Source organism: Hermetia illucens, chromosome 2 (assembly GCF_905115235.1).
Source record: "Hermetia illucens chromosome 2, iHerIll2.2.curated.20191125, whole genome shotgun sequence".
Classification (NCBI taxonomy): Eukaryota; Metazoa; Arthropoda; class Insecta; order Diptera; family Stratiomyidae; genus Hermetia; species Hermetia illucens.
In genome coordinates, this window is record NC_051850.1 from 4,915,930 (window position 1) to 4,931,640 (window position 15,711).

At 44.2% G+C, this 15,711-nt stretch overlaps 1 protein-coding gene across 1 annotated transcript in view; it reads right to left on the reverse strand.

Moving 5' to 3' along the window:
* LOC119650058 overlaps positions 1–15,711 on the reverse strand; it is a 191,335-nt gene that overhangs the window by 80,361 nt on the left and 95,263 nt on the right. The window contains exon 2 of the mRNA XM_038052548.1: positions 8,053–8,311. Coding sequence (XP_037908476.1) covers positions 8,053–8,193 — 141 coding nt within the window. The 5' untranslated portion in view covers positions 8,194–8,311. The remainder of the gene's footprint in view (positions 1–8,052; positions 8,312–15,711) is intronic.

The following is a 15,711-nucleotide window of genomic DNA, read 5'->3' on the forward strand; positions in this document are numbered from 1 at the left end:
GACCTATTGGATATAATAGCATTTTAGACAACCGTTAAAGTATTGCCTTAGTTTTTCCAAGGACCAAATGTAGAGGAAATTGGTTAGCTCCTTCAGTGAGCAGACCCAATGGTGGATAGTGGGAGAGGGTATGAAATTAAATTATATGTTGAGGTAATTGTTTGCCTTCGAATGCTGATCTTGATAAATGTCAATTGAAACCGAAGTGGTTTTCCACTCAACAGGATTTTCAAATTGGATTGATTTCAATGGTTCCTGAGCCCAAATGGTTGCAATTAGGCCAGACCAAAAGGAGTAGGAGACAACCAAGAGCTCAATTTGATTTATAGTTGGTGTGGGATCTATCCATCTAGAAATTTTTGGAGTTGGCTCCAGTCTTCGTTATTTCAAATGTGGACAACTCCCAGTTGCCAAATCATGGAAAAACTGAACGTCAAAAACCATCAAACTTCCCATGTCACATACAAACTATATCCTTCCCCGGAATAAAGTCGGAAATTAAATCTACACAAGTTTGTCTTGCATCTGAGAACTGAAAGTTCCAACCCCCGATGTAAGCCAACTTTTACAGCAGAAACTCTGCACCCAGCATAATTTAGAAGTGACTGCATGAAAGTTGTTTCCTGCTTCTGTCTTCCAACATGACTCCTCCTTCCAAATAATGAAATTGCTTCATTATATGACATTAAAGTACGAAGCTGGCAACTAAACGAAACAACTCTGCAGAATTAATTACCCATTTTTCAGGACTACTATGTCTCCTCGTTCATGTTCATGAAGTTAAAGGAAATTTTCAATTGGGTCGCAAGTGTTTGCTATTCATGAAGTGTATTAAATCCAGAATTATACTCCTGGTTAGGTTAATCAGGACTGAATCCTTTGGGCAGAATTTATATCGAGAGCTAGGAGGCAGCTTAAAGATAGCAGCCACCAGTCGTATGTTGTGTGCAAATCATAGACTGGAAGGTATACATAGTGCGTCGTACACGTGGCGCGTATGGGAGCGAAGGAAGCGTTGGGTTTTTGATCCTGGAAATTTCTTTTACGGGTAATCATGTTCCTTCTTTCAAATAATATTCTCACTTTCACATAAATTTCTTTCAAATTCCTTAGAAGCTAATAATATTTCCGAAATTCCCAATGTCCGTGCCCCTGTGGATCAATTTCGTCCTTTTTTCGGAAATCCTTATTAACACCACATTCCACTACCCTTGCTAAGCGTTAGAGAAACTTCTAAATTTCACACATGGAACACATGGCAAGGATTTAACTCATCTGCACGAGCAGTTGATTAGGATTCATTTAAATTCACCGTAACAGGACGCAGAGTTTGTCGATTCCCGAATATTGTTTAAATCTGAACTTGCAACTGAGGAAAGGAGAACCATCTAACTGGGTCGTTTTCATCCTATTTATGCATCCTTTTGGCAGCTCTTTAAATCTTTCCGAGTATGCGGTAATCATCTGGAAATTATCAGAGTAAATTAGATTTTCGAAAATGGTTTCAACACTTATCCTTGACGCAATAAGATTTCCAAGGATAACACAAATAACTCATCATCAGAGGTGGTAATTATAGCCGATCAATACGGAGCCAATGTCGATAAAGACCAAGAGAAAGCTGTTCCATTATTGGTTATGATGTGGTCAAGGATTGTAACTTGAGTAGGTATAATTATTGTGCAGGTCTGCCTTGAACATTCAATACACAATTTCCAGTAGCTAATGGCACAGGACTTAATCAGAGCAGATAGAATATCTGAATTTTGTTGAAAGGAAATTCAAGGAAGTTCTATAAAAAGACACTTTGAGCAATGTTAGCTTCGATTCAATTGAGTTTTGGAGCTGCTAATTAGGATCGACACCTAATCATGAAAAGGACCTGTCCTTGTCCTTTCTTCCAACTGACAACTACGCATTGAAAGAAAACCGAATTATTAAGGAGTTCTCCCATCAGAAGCTGACAGAAAGTGCGTCCCTGACATACGTATAATGGCACATATAAATTCATGTGGAACCTTGGAGATGGGCTCCTTCATTTTCTTACTTAAGCACTTTTGTGGATGGAGAGCTACAATCACACTGCATTCAACTCAGCCTTTGACAATTTTGGTAACTGAGAATTCACCATGAAAAGGGTAATAAACGTGGTTAGTTGTGGATTGGCCTCATCACTTTTGTCAACCCAGAGGATGAAACTACACCTTACATAGGAGAGTGATAGAAAATGATTCCGATGTTTAAGTAACCATGTGGAGGCGCTGCAGTGTGGAGCCGAGTGGTTCCGCTTCGGGGGTGAGTTCCGTCTCGGTCGTGGTGCTGTTAAATTTTCCGCTCTGGTCAGGTTTTCCGTTCGTTGTGGGGCGCGGAGGATTCTCTTTCTCCTAGTGACTTCAGCTCGTAATGTCGTAGTGTCGTGTCATAGTGTCACCCGACAACGACGTTGCGGGTAGCTACGCACTTCCCATGGCCGCAGGGCCGATGCGATACGGGTGGCATAATTTTGGTGACATAACTCGGAGGCCTGGTTTCGCCAATTTGAAGCGTAATTCGCGCTTGCTGGCGTTATTACTGACGCCATGCGATTTAATAATGCGCTTGTTGGTCTGGACGAGGAGTAGATTGCGCTCGGCGCCGATGTGCTTAAAGAGAGTTCTTATTCAAAGTTAAAGGACACATTCATCAACCGACTATCGGCAAGTGAATCGTTGCAGTGAGGCACCCAGGCTATCTTAGTCTATGCGGACTCCGAGACTTTCCATGTTAGCAAACACCGCTGACAAGATCCACGAGGTAGACAGCTTTCAGGGATACCGAATTGGTGGACCTCGGCCCAAAACCGAGATGTCTGGAGTTCCTTATTAAGGTAGGCCTAGACCAAATACCGGTTGTTGCGCCGTTGATGATGATGATGAATGGGTGATGTGACTTCCGAAATGGGCAGACATGTAATGAGGAAAGAGGGTCTTGGAGACTGGTATAATAGCGATAAGGGATTCGTGGAGTTCCGCAGCTTCTACACTTCGTCATTGATAGTGTATTGTTTCAACATATAGCCTATCACTGCGTGAAATTAGTTTCAACCAACTGGCAACTGGCTACTACCAGTCAGGTTGACCACATTGCAGTCGTCAATTGACTCAAGATCATCCTCATAGTTGCTTGCTTTCGTCTATATGTTATGTCCGCTACTTCGATCTCCCAAGTTCAACACCGACCATTTACATGATCAAACTCTCATTTGACATGGCGTGAATTACTTTGAAAAGTTCGCCAGAGCGAAACGCTACTCAAGACGCCGATCACGCCTAAAAGAGCACAATAAAATTTGCCTAGAAGCGAAACGAAGAACGTATAATGGTTGAGGGTTCAATTAATCGTTGGGGGAGATGGCGAATGTAACACGCTAATGATAATATACCGTGAGATATTCCGGGAATTGCAGCCCAGTATGGGCTAGCAGAAAAGAACATTTAGTGTTACGCTGGTCAGGGAAGCAGAAAAAGAACTCCCAAATGGCCGTGCATCTTTCGATAGCCCAGTCGAGAACGTTGCGCAGATTCTACGTTGAAGAACTGAGAGGCCTGTCAGCTGCATATGAGGTGCATGGCTGTCTCCTCGTCCTCATAACATTGCCCACATATGGCCGTCAATGCAAAAAATGGCAATTCTTTCATAAAAAATTTCGCCTACCGGCAAGAATGCAAATTTTTCCAATCGGCTGACTGAATCCTTGCAATTTCACCCTTCACAGTAAATTTGACAGCGGATGGCCAAATGGCAAAATCTATGTCCAGCGTCATCATTGTGAATCCAGACACTTGGGGAGCTTCATTCCCAGCGATGTTTGAATGTCCTGGCACCCACATAAACTAGCTTACTATGTCGTTGATGTTTCGTATAATTTTTATCGCAAACATTCTTCTGCTGGCATATCTCCGCTTAGAATATAGGTGCCATTTTTCTGAGAGATCGGGCTACTCCCAATATTTTGGTCTCCCAAAGACACTCCTCTGCTCGTCTTTAATTACTGACCTGTCGATGAAGATTATTGTCGACCATTCTTCACTCGTAATGATTTCGGCGGTGCATGTCTTTCTAAAAATTAAATAGAAGTGTTTACGAAGGATAGCAACTACCCCATCCTACAGCCGGAGATCTTATTAAGGACCTAAAGGAATTGCTTACCTAGTGTCCATAGCCTGACTCTAGCCAGAGCCGGTAATCGCAAAGGAAATGAACGAGGGTTTCTCTCTTCTTTTCGCAAATTCGGCAATGCGCATTATAGATTATGCCGAATCTGGTGGCATGGTCCTCTATAGGTCAGTACTTCGTGCAAACGGCCGTAACCATGTACGCATTTATGTGCATCTGACGATAGGGATAAATACTCATCGATGTAGCGCGAATGGTAAACCTTGGCTCTCTAAAGTCAGCGGCTGTCAAATGTAACGGGTGGATTCCACCTTTAACAGTCAGCACAAGGTCACAGGCAATGCCCACCGAGGGACAGCGGGGAACAGAGCTCCGTGTGGACAGTTCATCGGCCCTCTTAAGGTTCATATGATCGGGAACCCAAAGATGGATGACTTTGAGCGTGTCGCCTAGACTGTTGAGCGTGTCTTGCCCTGTTCCACCAACCACTGAGAACAAAGACTTAATGACCACCTGTCAGAATGACTACTTCACGTTTAGCGCTCGGATCAGGCCATAGATAGTCCTCCAGTATAGTCAGTACCTCTAGCTTTGAATACACTGACGACTGTCATCGGAGTATTCAAGCGTGATACAATTTCAGACGAAGAACTTCTTCGGCGAAAAAGCCAGATGCCCATAGACGAATAAATGAAAGGTCGAAAGTGGCAATAGATCGGCCACACATGAACATGGCTGCTAAAGGTTAACAAGCTACCTCCAAAACGAGTATGCTGGTAGAACGTAGTGAGTAAGTTAAGTGCATATACAGGAAACCACTGGCACGAATCCAAAAGCTCGATTGCCTAAACAATACTAAGCAAGGAGGACTACGTTGTTCGCGACACTTAAAAATACCCTTAACAGACCGTCTTTAGAAATCCCTTGCAATCAATTGATTCTGATCCCTCCAAGTTCGCCTTTAAGAGCATCTAGTCGTGTGTAGCCACCAAAACAAATCAATGGTCCCCAAGCGTCCCTTTAAGTTTACGAAAACAATAATCTTCGCTGCGGGCCAGGTGTAGAAGGGAATACCTCTCAATTGTTTACCTGAAATAAATGTCCTTTATGTGAGCGTCAACACATTAGAGTATCTTTAGCTATGAAAGGACTGCATAATGGACCGCACCTCAAAGGGACTAGAAAGATTAGGTCCGACTTTAGCGTTATGCCATGCATTGTCAAGACAAAGATTCAAAGAAATCACATCAAGAGGGAAGGCTAAGCCATGAATTTGCAATACGAATGACTGTCAGCGCAAACCGACGACGTAGCCGATTCGCCTGCACTACCGATGCATCCTCCACCTGCTGCTCAGAATGTTGAACTACTACGCTATGAAGTGACTGCAGAAGAAAACCCTCATATTCTTCCTGACCTGGGCAAGTTGGAAATGCCGGTGTGGAACTACTGGCGGAAACCACCACCACTGAGTTAACTGGTTAACTACAGTCTCGGCGGTGGTAACTAACCGGCATATCGATGTTTCGCATTAGCTTATGTGTCCAATGTCTTTTCATTATCCCATCGGATCTGCCATTTTACCACTGATGTTTTCCTCTCCCCGTTCTCCTAGTCTTCTTTTTCTTCAGCCTTTGTCCCGTTCACAAGCGGGGTCGGGTCGTCTTGATCGGTTTCGCCATTTGGCTCTATCGAATGCCTGATCTGGGAGCAATCTTGAGGCTATTAAATCCCCATCTAGCGTGTCAAGCCACCGTTGCTTAGGTCTGCCTTTTGGTCGTTCACCATCGACTTCGATGTTCAGACCAATCTTGGCAAGTGAATTCTCGTTTGCACGAACTGCGTGACCATACCATCGAAGACGCCTCTCTCGCAACTTTTCCACGATCGGTGCAACCCCATAACGATCGCGGATATCCTCATTTCGGATGTGATCTAAACGTGTGACGCCACTAGTCCAACGTAGCATCTTCGTCTCCATTACCGCAAGACGCCGTCCATTGTCTTTTATGGTCGGCCAACACTCAGAACCATAGAGAGCGACTGGACGGACGACATTGCGATACTTATTATTATTATATCTTTTCTCGAATACTTGATTACGCTAATGACATCTCCCTTGCCAAATTGGCCTGGATTTGGAACTGAAGGCAAGTAGATTTGGACTAAAAATAAACGTCAACAAACCTAAGGTTCCCAGTTTGTTGGTAGTCATCGCACTATTGGTAAGCGCCATAATGGGCAGAACATAGGAAGCGTTGGTCAATTTGTTTACCTTGAAAATTTTGTTTCTGTTGACGGAGGTATGTGACTTAATCTCGCTCGCCACGTTAGCAGTGCTAAATCTACATTTGTTCTTTTGTCCAAAATCTCTAAATGCATCTATTTCAGCACAAACATCAAGTTTAGAATACCCCGAGAAAATGTTTCCCGTGTGGGAGTAGCACATAGAAAGCAATATACACTGCTTCTCAAAAGATCCTGGGCATCGTCACTTATTGTCTTCTTTTTGTCATCGGTGTGGGTAGGTATCAGTGACTCTAAACAGAGAAATCGGCCCCGTGGTGCACCGTTTTGATGCCCGAACTTTTTGGTCAGTGGGTGCTGTGGAATTGGATCTTCATAGCCTGCCCTTAGTGTTTACAAGGTTAGTCGCTCCCACGTCATTTTGATGTCCCCAAAGAATTGTTGTTGTTTCTCCGCAAATTAGCGCAGGTGATAAGCGTTCCTTTTCTAAAGCCGGCGGCTGTCAAGTATATAAAGTAGATTCTAAGTTTCACACGTCAAGAGTGCCCAACGAGGGACTTTAATGTCCCTTTGACAGGGAAAGTAGAGAAGGATGAGCTTGTTGCCAAAACAGAGTGTCCTTTAGCCACTGAGGGGCTGTCAGTCTGAATAGCTATATTATGCTTGGGGCTCGGATCATGCCATCGACACACCTCCGGCTTGGAATAAACTGGCAAATGTCATCAGAGTACTCGAGCGTGACACAATTTCAAACGAAGAACTAGACAACCCTAGATTGCGATCAGAAGGCGGAAGTGGCAATGCATTCATAGATAGGTCACACATTATGAAATGACCACAACTATGATATATTGTCAGCTAGCCATGCAATGGAATTCACTATTCTAGGTTGGTCGTGGAGTGACTTACCGGTCCAAAAAAAAAACATGGTGCTAAAGAATTGAGAAGGAGTGCATGCTTCTCAATGCCGTTTATGTATCCATCGACCTTTCGTCGAACTATCCTATCGTATATATGTATGCCAGTTGACCATTAATGTTGCCCTCCCTCCATTCTCCTGATATTGCTCATACCTTTACAGCCATACCAGAAGTCTACTGGCATCGTTGGAAACCCGTTGATTGACCTCAGAGCACATATCTTAACTGCGACAGACTTCTTCTAGTTTCGTTGGTCGTTAACGCCACAGCCTAAAAATCAGGCTACTGCGTGGAAGAAGTTCCTCAGACATAAGGTCTTTCAACCATATTATAACACCACTGAGGAAAGGAACAACTGGTTCCCGAAATATTCTAAACTATTCATCAAAATTAAATGCATTACTCAACTTGCGGTAAAAGAGTTCGCCTAGAAGCCACCTTGTATAAATCCAGCCATACTTGATTCTGTTTGCTTATCTGGATATACCACGTTCTGCAATCAGGTTACAGTCCAAATCCAAACTCCCGCAAATACCTAACAAATTCAATCGCTAAAACTCAATTTTCACAGCACTAAATCTCGGCTCCTGCAGGGCATTACAGAGCAATCTAAATCCTTGCGGAATCCACACGATGAATGAACAATGTTCATTGCATCGTATTGCAATCCAGCTACGTATGGGCACACATCCTGGTGGTATTTTAATTATTGCACGTACTTTTTACTTACCAGAGTATACACAGCACTGGTCATGGCAATATGTTTGGCATGCAGCATACGACAACATCCTGTTCCTGTCAGCGGTCCGTAAGGATACAGCAGGGCCGATTTCATTTTTTCTGTTGCCACCGCGTAGTGTTTTGTTTTCATTTTGGCATCCTTTCCCCGGGGATCTCGCTCCTATGCCGGTCGTCCTGCGATGCACGTCCTGAGCGTACACTTTTAAATTGCTTCCCTTTTAAGCAGTCCAGCAATTAAGTGCGAGCCACTGAAATGAAAAGAATCCTTTATTCCCATTTATTCATTTTAATTAAGGATTGAAATTTAATACTACGCAGGCGGGAAATGGCGTCAGGGATTCTACTGAGTAACTAAATGTGAGTTTTATTGATATTGTATTCTACAACAATGCAACGAGGCCTGACCATGATTGAATTGCGAATTAAGGCGGAATCGAAAGTCATTGGTAATGCTCTTTTGCAGGCATGGAAATGTCAGTCCAAATGAGGGAAGGTAGGGATTTTATTGAAAATTAATATGCCACCAGGTCTGCCATGAAATGGACTTTCAATTCATTTCGTTATGGTTGAATGTAGTTAATAGGATGCTTGAATTGGCTGTCATTGAAACCTTACGCTTCAGCAACTAAACTGAATAATTGAGTAAGCATTGTAAAATCAATTAGGACTCACTAGCCTGAAAGAAGTAAGTGCGATATACCATGAATTAGTCAACGGAGTTAACACCATAAGGAGACCCAACTGACAGATTGTGCTACTATAAGTTATATGAGATAATTGCCCTAATCAAATAGAGGCTACTTTTCTTAGTTAAAGGCTTGGTCCGGGTAGCATAGGGAGGGCCACCCCTTAAGCCATTTCCTACCAACTTTGAGCTTCAGGACAATATTAGCTAGTTTTCGTCAGTGCTGATTACATGAGCATATCCTTGAAGACACCTCTCTAGCGATTTTTCCACAATGGGTGCAACCCCGTATCAACGAATGTCCTCATTTCGGATGTATACAATCGACCTAAAGCAACGTCTCCATCTCCAATATTGCGAGGCGGCATTCATTGACTTTGGCAGCTAGTGGCACTCAGAACTCAGATTGCAGTCATCGAATACAGGGAATATATTGGGCTGCCTAATATGTTTGCTAGCGCGGCTGCGGAAAAAGAAGACCCAATTGGTTCTCGGAATTGCTCATGAGTTCAATGAGTTGCAAATAAAAGCAAAAAAATTGGGTGGGAGCTTCTTAATCATGTGGAAGTAGTAGACTGTGGTAATCAAATGTTACGCACAATCTCCCTTGAGAAAACATCTACGGCAACGCAAGTCGTTTTCCGAGTCAACACCCAGGAACCTTGACCTTGAAAGGAGCAACATGGAGTAGATTACTGAAGGCAATATTTCAATCATGACAGCCTCCCCTAAACGTAAGAGACTAGCTATAGATCGAAAACTTACTCGACAACAATGTAGAAGTGAACAGAGGCTTGTTATCTATCTGGAAAGGTTCGCAATCACTTTCAGATAAAATATTTCAGCTTTCGCCAGGTCTCAGCTAAATTATTATCCAACTTATTTCAGGCATACTTAGTTATATTATTCAAACCCAGAACGAACAACACAAGGGAATCCTTTTCGTGCACGCTGGTCCCAAGGCAAAAAGGTAAAGCAGCATTTGGTAAGCTGCTTCTGCAATGGACTAACCCATAAATCGTCCTGTCTTAAAATGGTCTAATGAAAGCAATCACAGCCAATCACGATGATAAAGCTATAAAGTGACAATGCAATTTTAACAATAGTTAAATGTCTCGACATGCTCCAGAAGAGAGTTCCAGGGAGGGGGCCAAAAAATCCTTTGATTTGTCAAGCTGCTTTCTCATCCTCCTTATAAAATTCTCATGCAGAGTGATGCGTGCTAACACTTAGCTAGTTGGACATGTCAACTGTCAATGTATCTATTATAAAAGTTTCCATACTGAATTCAAGAATCAACGTCACTTATTCCAGAGAACAATAGCACACTTAGGTTCAGGCAGTACTGCTCCTCCTTCAACGATGTGTGCGAGGGTGCACGACTAACCCTGAAAAGGCTCTCTGAGCTGCCTTCGTTCAAAATGTGCTTCTTCGGGCTCCCAGAAGAATAGCGTAATGGTGCTGAGGCTCTGGAACAACTTTATGTCCAGAATAACCTCAACACCTCCACCTGCATGCTGCTAGGCAGCAGAACAGGAGAGAGAGCCGATAGGCCTGGAACTTTCCTCACTATCGGCGTTCCCGAATCCGATGTTAAGAAGGATCGGGAACAAACGGCCTGTGGCTTTACTATGGGCTAGGGACCGTCACGTTACAAGTGTCGGCGTCTAAAACTAGTGAAAGGGATTCGCAACCCTTGGTATCTTCATCTGAAGCATAAATGAAGTGCCATATTTCCCAAATAAATTTGCGCATTGTAAAGCAGCGGCTGCACTCATCAGTCGTTGGATCAATAGCTACAAGACATTTATATACCTCATACAAGATCCATGGGTTGTTGGTGGAGTAATCAAGGGCTTAAACATACCGCCGCTGGCGACAGTCTCGACGAGGAAACCATTGAGTTTATTGCGGACGTGCTTGAGGAGTACTCCTACGTCCGTCCCAAGAAGCTGCTAATTCGGCGCCTTTCAGTAAGTGAGGAAGCAAAGCTGAATCATTTGCTGAATGACCTGATGCTAGGCGACGAGAAATCAAGCAGCTGGGTGGGGATAAGGTTCGCCCTGAGCTGCTAAAGTCTCTCTTGCTGCAACGACTCCTGGAGAGCACCCGCGCCATCTTGGTCTGCGCGGGCTTGGGATCGCTGGAGGTATTGTCGCAAAGTGCAGGAGGTGTACGCGGGCCCTGTGGTCGCGGAAGTTCCCCGAGATATAGCTCGGGAAGTGGACAAGGTTAAGTCGATTGTAACACCACTGACTGACGCGGTCACAAAGCTCGCAGCGGCGGTCGGTACTTTGCGTTCGGGAGGCAGACCTCGATCGAAGTCACGGTTCAGGTCTGCTTCCTGAAATGGGCATTCGGATAAGTGCACGCCGGACCCTCCACGGCCTCGACGATTTGCTGGTACCATCGTATGTACAGCCACTAAATGTGTCACCGGATGCATGTTTGCCGCAACAGAAAAATAAACTAAATTAAGGCTTTCTCCTACCAACCATGGTAGGAAAGGTTTTTGAGCAAGTTAAACTTCTATCGTCATTTCTTGCCCAAGGCCGCTCATCACCAAGCGATCTCTAACGCCCACTTGTTTGGGCACAAAACTAAAGACTCTTGCGAGAGTAAGTGGTCTGGTAAGGCTTCGTTTATTTCGTTTCTACCTTGAAGGTAAGCCGTTCACTGTGTTCACGGACCACCAACCCCTTACTTTCAACAAAAACCCGACAAAGCGCCCCTTCGCCAACTTCGGCAGTTGAGCTATATCAGCCAATTTGCTTCTGGTATCCAACGCGGGTCTGGAAAATAATGTTGGTGCAGAAGCTTTGTCTCGAATCTCGGAAGTCACAGTTACCGTCGCGGTCGATTATACGGCAATCGCCGAGGCACAAGAAGACGACGCAGAGCTTCAGAGCCTGAAGGTAAACCCCAAATACAAATTCAAATAGTTTCCGATTTTCGACTCTTATTAACTCTGCGATACCTGAGATAAGGGACCCAGGCCATTCATTGCGGCTAATTTTCACAGGGAAGTATTTCACGCAATACACGATCTTGCTCATCCAGGCATCAGGACGACGAACCAGTTAGGCACCGAAAACTACTTCTGGCCGTCCATGAACAAGGACGTAAACTCTTGGGCCAGACAGTGCATCGCGTACCAGAAGCACGTACGAAGGGAAGTAGATGTACTCCTAGGTCATCCAAGCGCTTCCACAACATCCATCTCGACATCATCGATCCTTTGCGAGATTCGCACGAATACAAGTATTACCTCACAATCATTGACAGGTTTACGCGGTGGCGGACATTGCGGGGCAGTCATGTGCCAAGACTCTCTGTCGAGATTGGTATTCCGCGCTTTGGTGTAATCATCATGGAGCAGGGAATGCAATTCGAACCTACTCTTTTCGCATAGTTAGGAAAGTTTCTTGGCTTCAAACGGCATAGGACTTCTGTATATCATCCACATCATCCTCGGCTGCCGCACAGCCCAACGAGAGGAATTCACGGCCAGCCTCGCGGAGATTGCGTACGGTGAGAATTTGCGCTTCCGCGCCGATCCTGTGCTGGACTTCATAGCAGTGCTAAGCGACTCAGGAATGCTACGTCTGCTCAAGGACGCAGTTTCGAAGATGTGGCTAACTACACCGTCCCAACACGCGACAACAGAGGTGAACAAAATTGGTAGCTCACTATTACTTCAAACTACAATTTTCATTTTACAGTGCAGATATATATTTCGGGAGTAACTTACCCCCTTCATCAGTACAAAACTAGGTAGCTTTTTCAGGCTTGACTACAAATAGAAGACAATAACTAACCTCTCAGAGGTGAACACTCCCAGGGACCTTGAGACTACGCAAGTCTTCATTAGGGTGGGCGCTCCTCGGAGGCCACTACAACCACCATACGAGGGCTATTTTCAAGTTCTGGAACGAGGCGAGCATTAGTTCAAACTCGACGTCCGAGGCGGACCCAAGTGAGTGTCCTTGTCGAGTCTGAATGCCTTCGACGAGCCGGCGGCCGTTTCGAAAGAGTGCCCGCGAAGCGTCAGATTCGCCGGTGACCTCCATTGGTGGGATCACGCGGACAGTTTGCTTCGCTGAACTCGCGCGGTTTCAGCTGGGGGTGGAATGATGTGGCGGCATATCAGAGGCGCGAACCTAGGCGCCAACATGAATTAGTCTCCACCGCTGCATACAGTGGCCGCAAAAACAGCTGACGGTCTGACATGAGACTGGGGCGAATAAAATGACAGTTTTTGTATCAACAACGAAAAAGTCGAGTCACGTCCGCCCACCCGGGTAAAAAACGTAAAAGAAAAATTGTAACGTTCACTTAAGAATGTAGTTGAGAATTTATTGAATATATTATGGTGACAGTTTTGTAACAACAAGAGGAGTGTTTCAATTTCGATGTCGTTCAAGGGCCGTGGGTTCTCCCCGTGCACGAGATTAGCAAAGCTGACGACAAACTCCTTGGGGATGTACGGTACATGGTGACCAAGCAGAGCGAGAGGCAATATCTGCGACCAGGATAACTTGTCGCGCACTATAATGGCTGCCTTCAGTGTCCAATGCCAACGTTTTAGCATCCCATTTGACTGCGCATGGTGTGCAATTTTCCGCAGGCTTTTGAATCAAAGTAACTTTACGAGTTCCGAGAAGAGAGTAGATTTGAACTGCGTTCCCTGGTTCGTGATGATTACAGAGGAAATGCCACAGCACGGAATCCACTCTAAACAGAAGGCCTCAGCACACGGCTGTGTTGTAATAATCCTTCAGAGGTGTTGCATCTCGGTACCGTATAAACCGATCAATGATCGAGAGGCAATACTTATAGCGATGCGAGTCTCATAAAGGGCCTAAAAAGAAGAGGTGCATGGTGTGGAAGCGCTTTGTTGACTTGGGGAATAGATCAACTTGCTTCTTAGTGTGCCTCATGACCTCACAATTTTGGAATGCGATGCACTTTCTGGCCCAGAAATTCACGTCCATGTTGGATAGCCAGGAGTATTTGTTAGAGACTGTTGATACTGCGCACATCCTCAACTCCTAGTTACTTGCCAATGTTCGGGAAGCAAGATTCCTATACATGTGACCAGGAGGAATCATCTTAACATATCCCAACCCGAGAATGATGGCAGGTCCCCGATATTAGTCTCATTCAACAACACGAACGACACTTAGGAGCGGGGAGTATTGAAAGGCATAAACTTCTACTTGGTATCCTTAAAAAGAGGGAGCAGTAATTCAAGGAACTATTCAATTACACTTTGCGTTTTATATCTGCCACAATTTGCATCCTTTCTGACCGAAGAAATGATGGGCGGCTACCATTACCTTTAACTAAAAAACAGCCAAATGCAATCAAAAATATAACGAAGTTTCCGGGATTTATGAACTTAGGAACTCTGGAAAAACAGTGGGTAACACTTTACTTACCCCCATCAATACGCCTATCAACAAGAAAGGACAAACTTCGCTATGATAATTGTCGAGAAATCGCCCTATTGCTTAGACTTTATGATATTGAAAAACCCCGGAATATGTACCTGGCTTTCCCTAGACAAACATAAGATAGTAAGAATAGGTAAGCTTTTGCAGGACAAACGATGTTGGTTTTAAAGGGGCTTGAAGAGACTTGACCCAAATCCTCCATGCTAACTCACATTTAAAACAGGCACATGACTATACTTTTAAATTCAGACCTTTAAAATCAGGGTCGACGAGTACAAAACAAAATTTTTGATTGCAGGACAACTTATGGTACCAGTGAAATCATAAATTACTGAGGGAAGCTGCAGCCTTGATGTGCCTACTTTGGAAATATTCTGAGAATAGACGCCAGTGAAATGGACTAAGTTAATTACAGAATCGTTAGTTCAGCTTTTTTTAGTTCCTTTGTGTCGAAAACAAGACCATCTGTCTCTGTGTCGAAACGAGACTATCTGTCTCACTGTAAGGTAGCAAGATGTGGCCATTGGAAATTAAATACCAGATTATTGGAATGAAGTAACTAGGGACGATATATCTTGAATGGCAAAACCTAATTGTACCCAAAGCGCCATTGAAGAGAAAATTCTAGTTGAACATCACATGTCCGAACTGTGATAGATGTTCCTCGACAAGGAATTAATTTAGCTACACTAAATACGCGAACAAACTATTTGATTTTCTTTGGGGAGCGGGCATTCAGAGCTGGATTCAAAAAATTTCCGCCGCTACAGTCGTTTTATAGCATCGTCTGCTTCGATTTTTCTGCTTGTCAGCTGGTCCGCTGTGGATTGGCTGGAGCGCGCTTGCTTCCCTTGAGTAGGGGAGCCAAGGACATGCACATGCCAGTCGCCAAAAGTTACTTCTATGAGCTAAGTGAGAAGATACGAGAAGCTTCTAGTGTGGTTGCAGATTATTGTATGAACAAAGCTGCTACAGAGGAAAAGGAGAAAACTGTACTCAGGCCAGGTTAGGCTAGAAGACATTATAATTTTAATTGATGGATCCTGGATGAAGAGAGGATTTTGTTCTTTATTTGGTGTTGTAGCTCCATTGGCCTGAGTGCAATACTAACTATGAATGGAAGAGTGGAGGAATGAGGTCCAAGGCATTCTTGAAATTTTTAAAAGGTCAGTGGATTTGAGAGGTGTTCGGTATCTGGACTACACAGCTGATGGACATAAAATATCATAATCTCTGAGGTTAAACCAGAAAGAATGTGTTAACCATGTTAGCAAAAGAATCGGCGCGAGACTTCGAAACTTAGTAAAGCATCCCCCTTCTTTAAAAGGGAAAGGCAAATTGACTGGAGCGCAGACAGACAAGTTGTCCAAACATTATGGAAATGCAATTAGAAGCAATCCTTTTGAGGTAGAAGAAATGAGAAAGGGCATAATGGCCACTTATTACCATCGTGCCTTAACTGACAATGACCCTCAGTAGTTTCGCTGCTCGCAAGGTGGAACTTCAT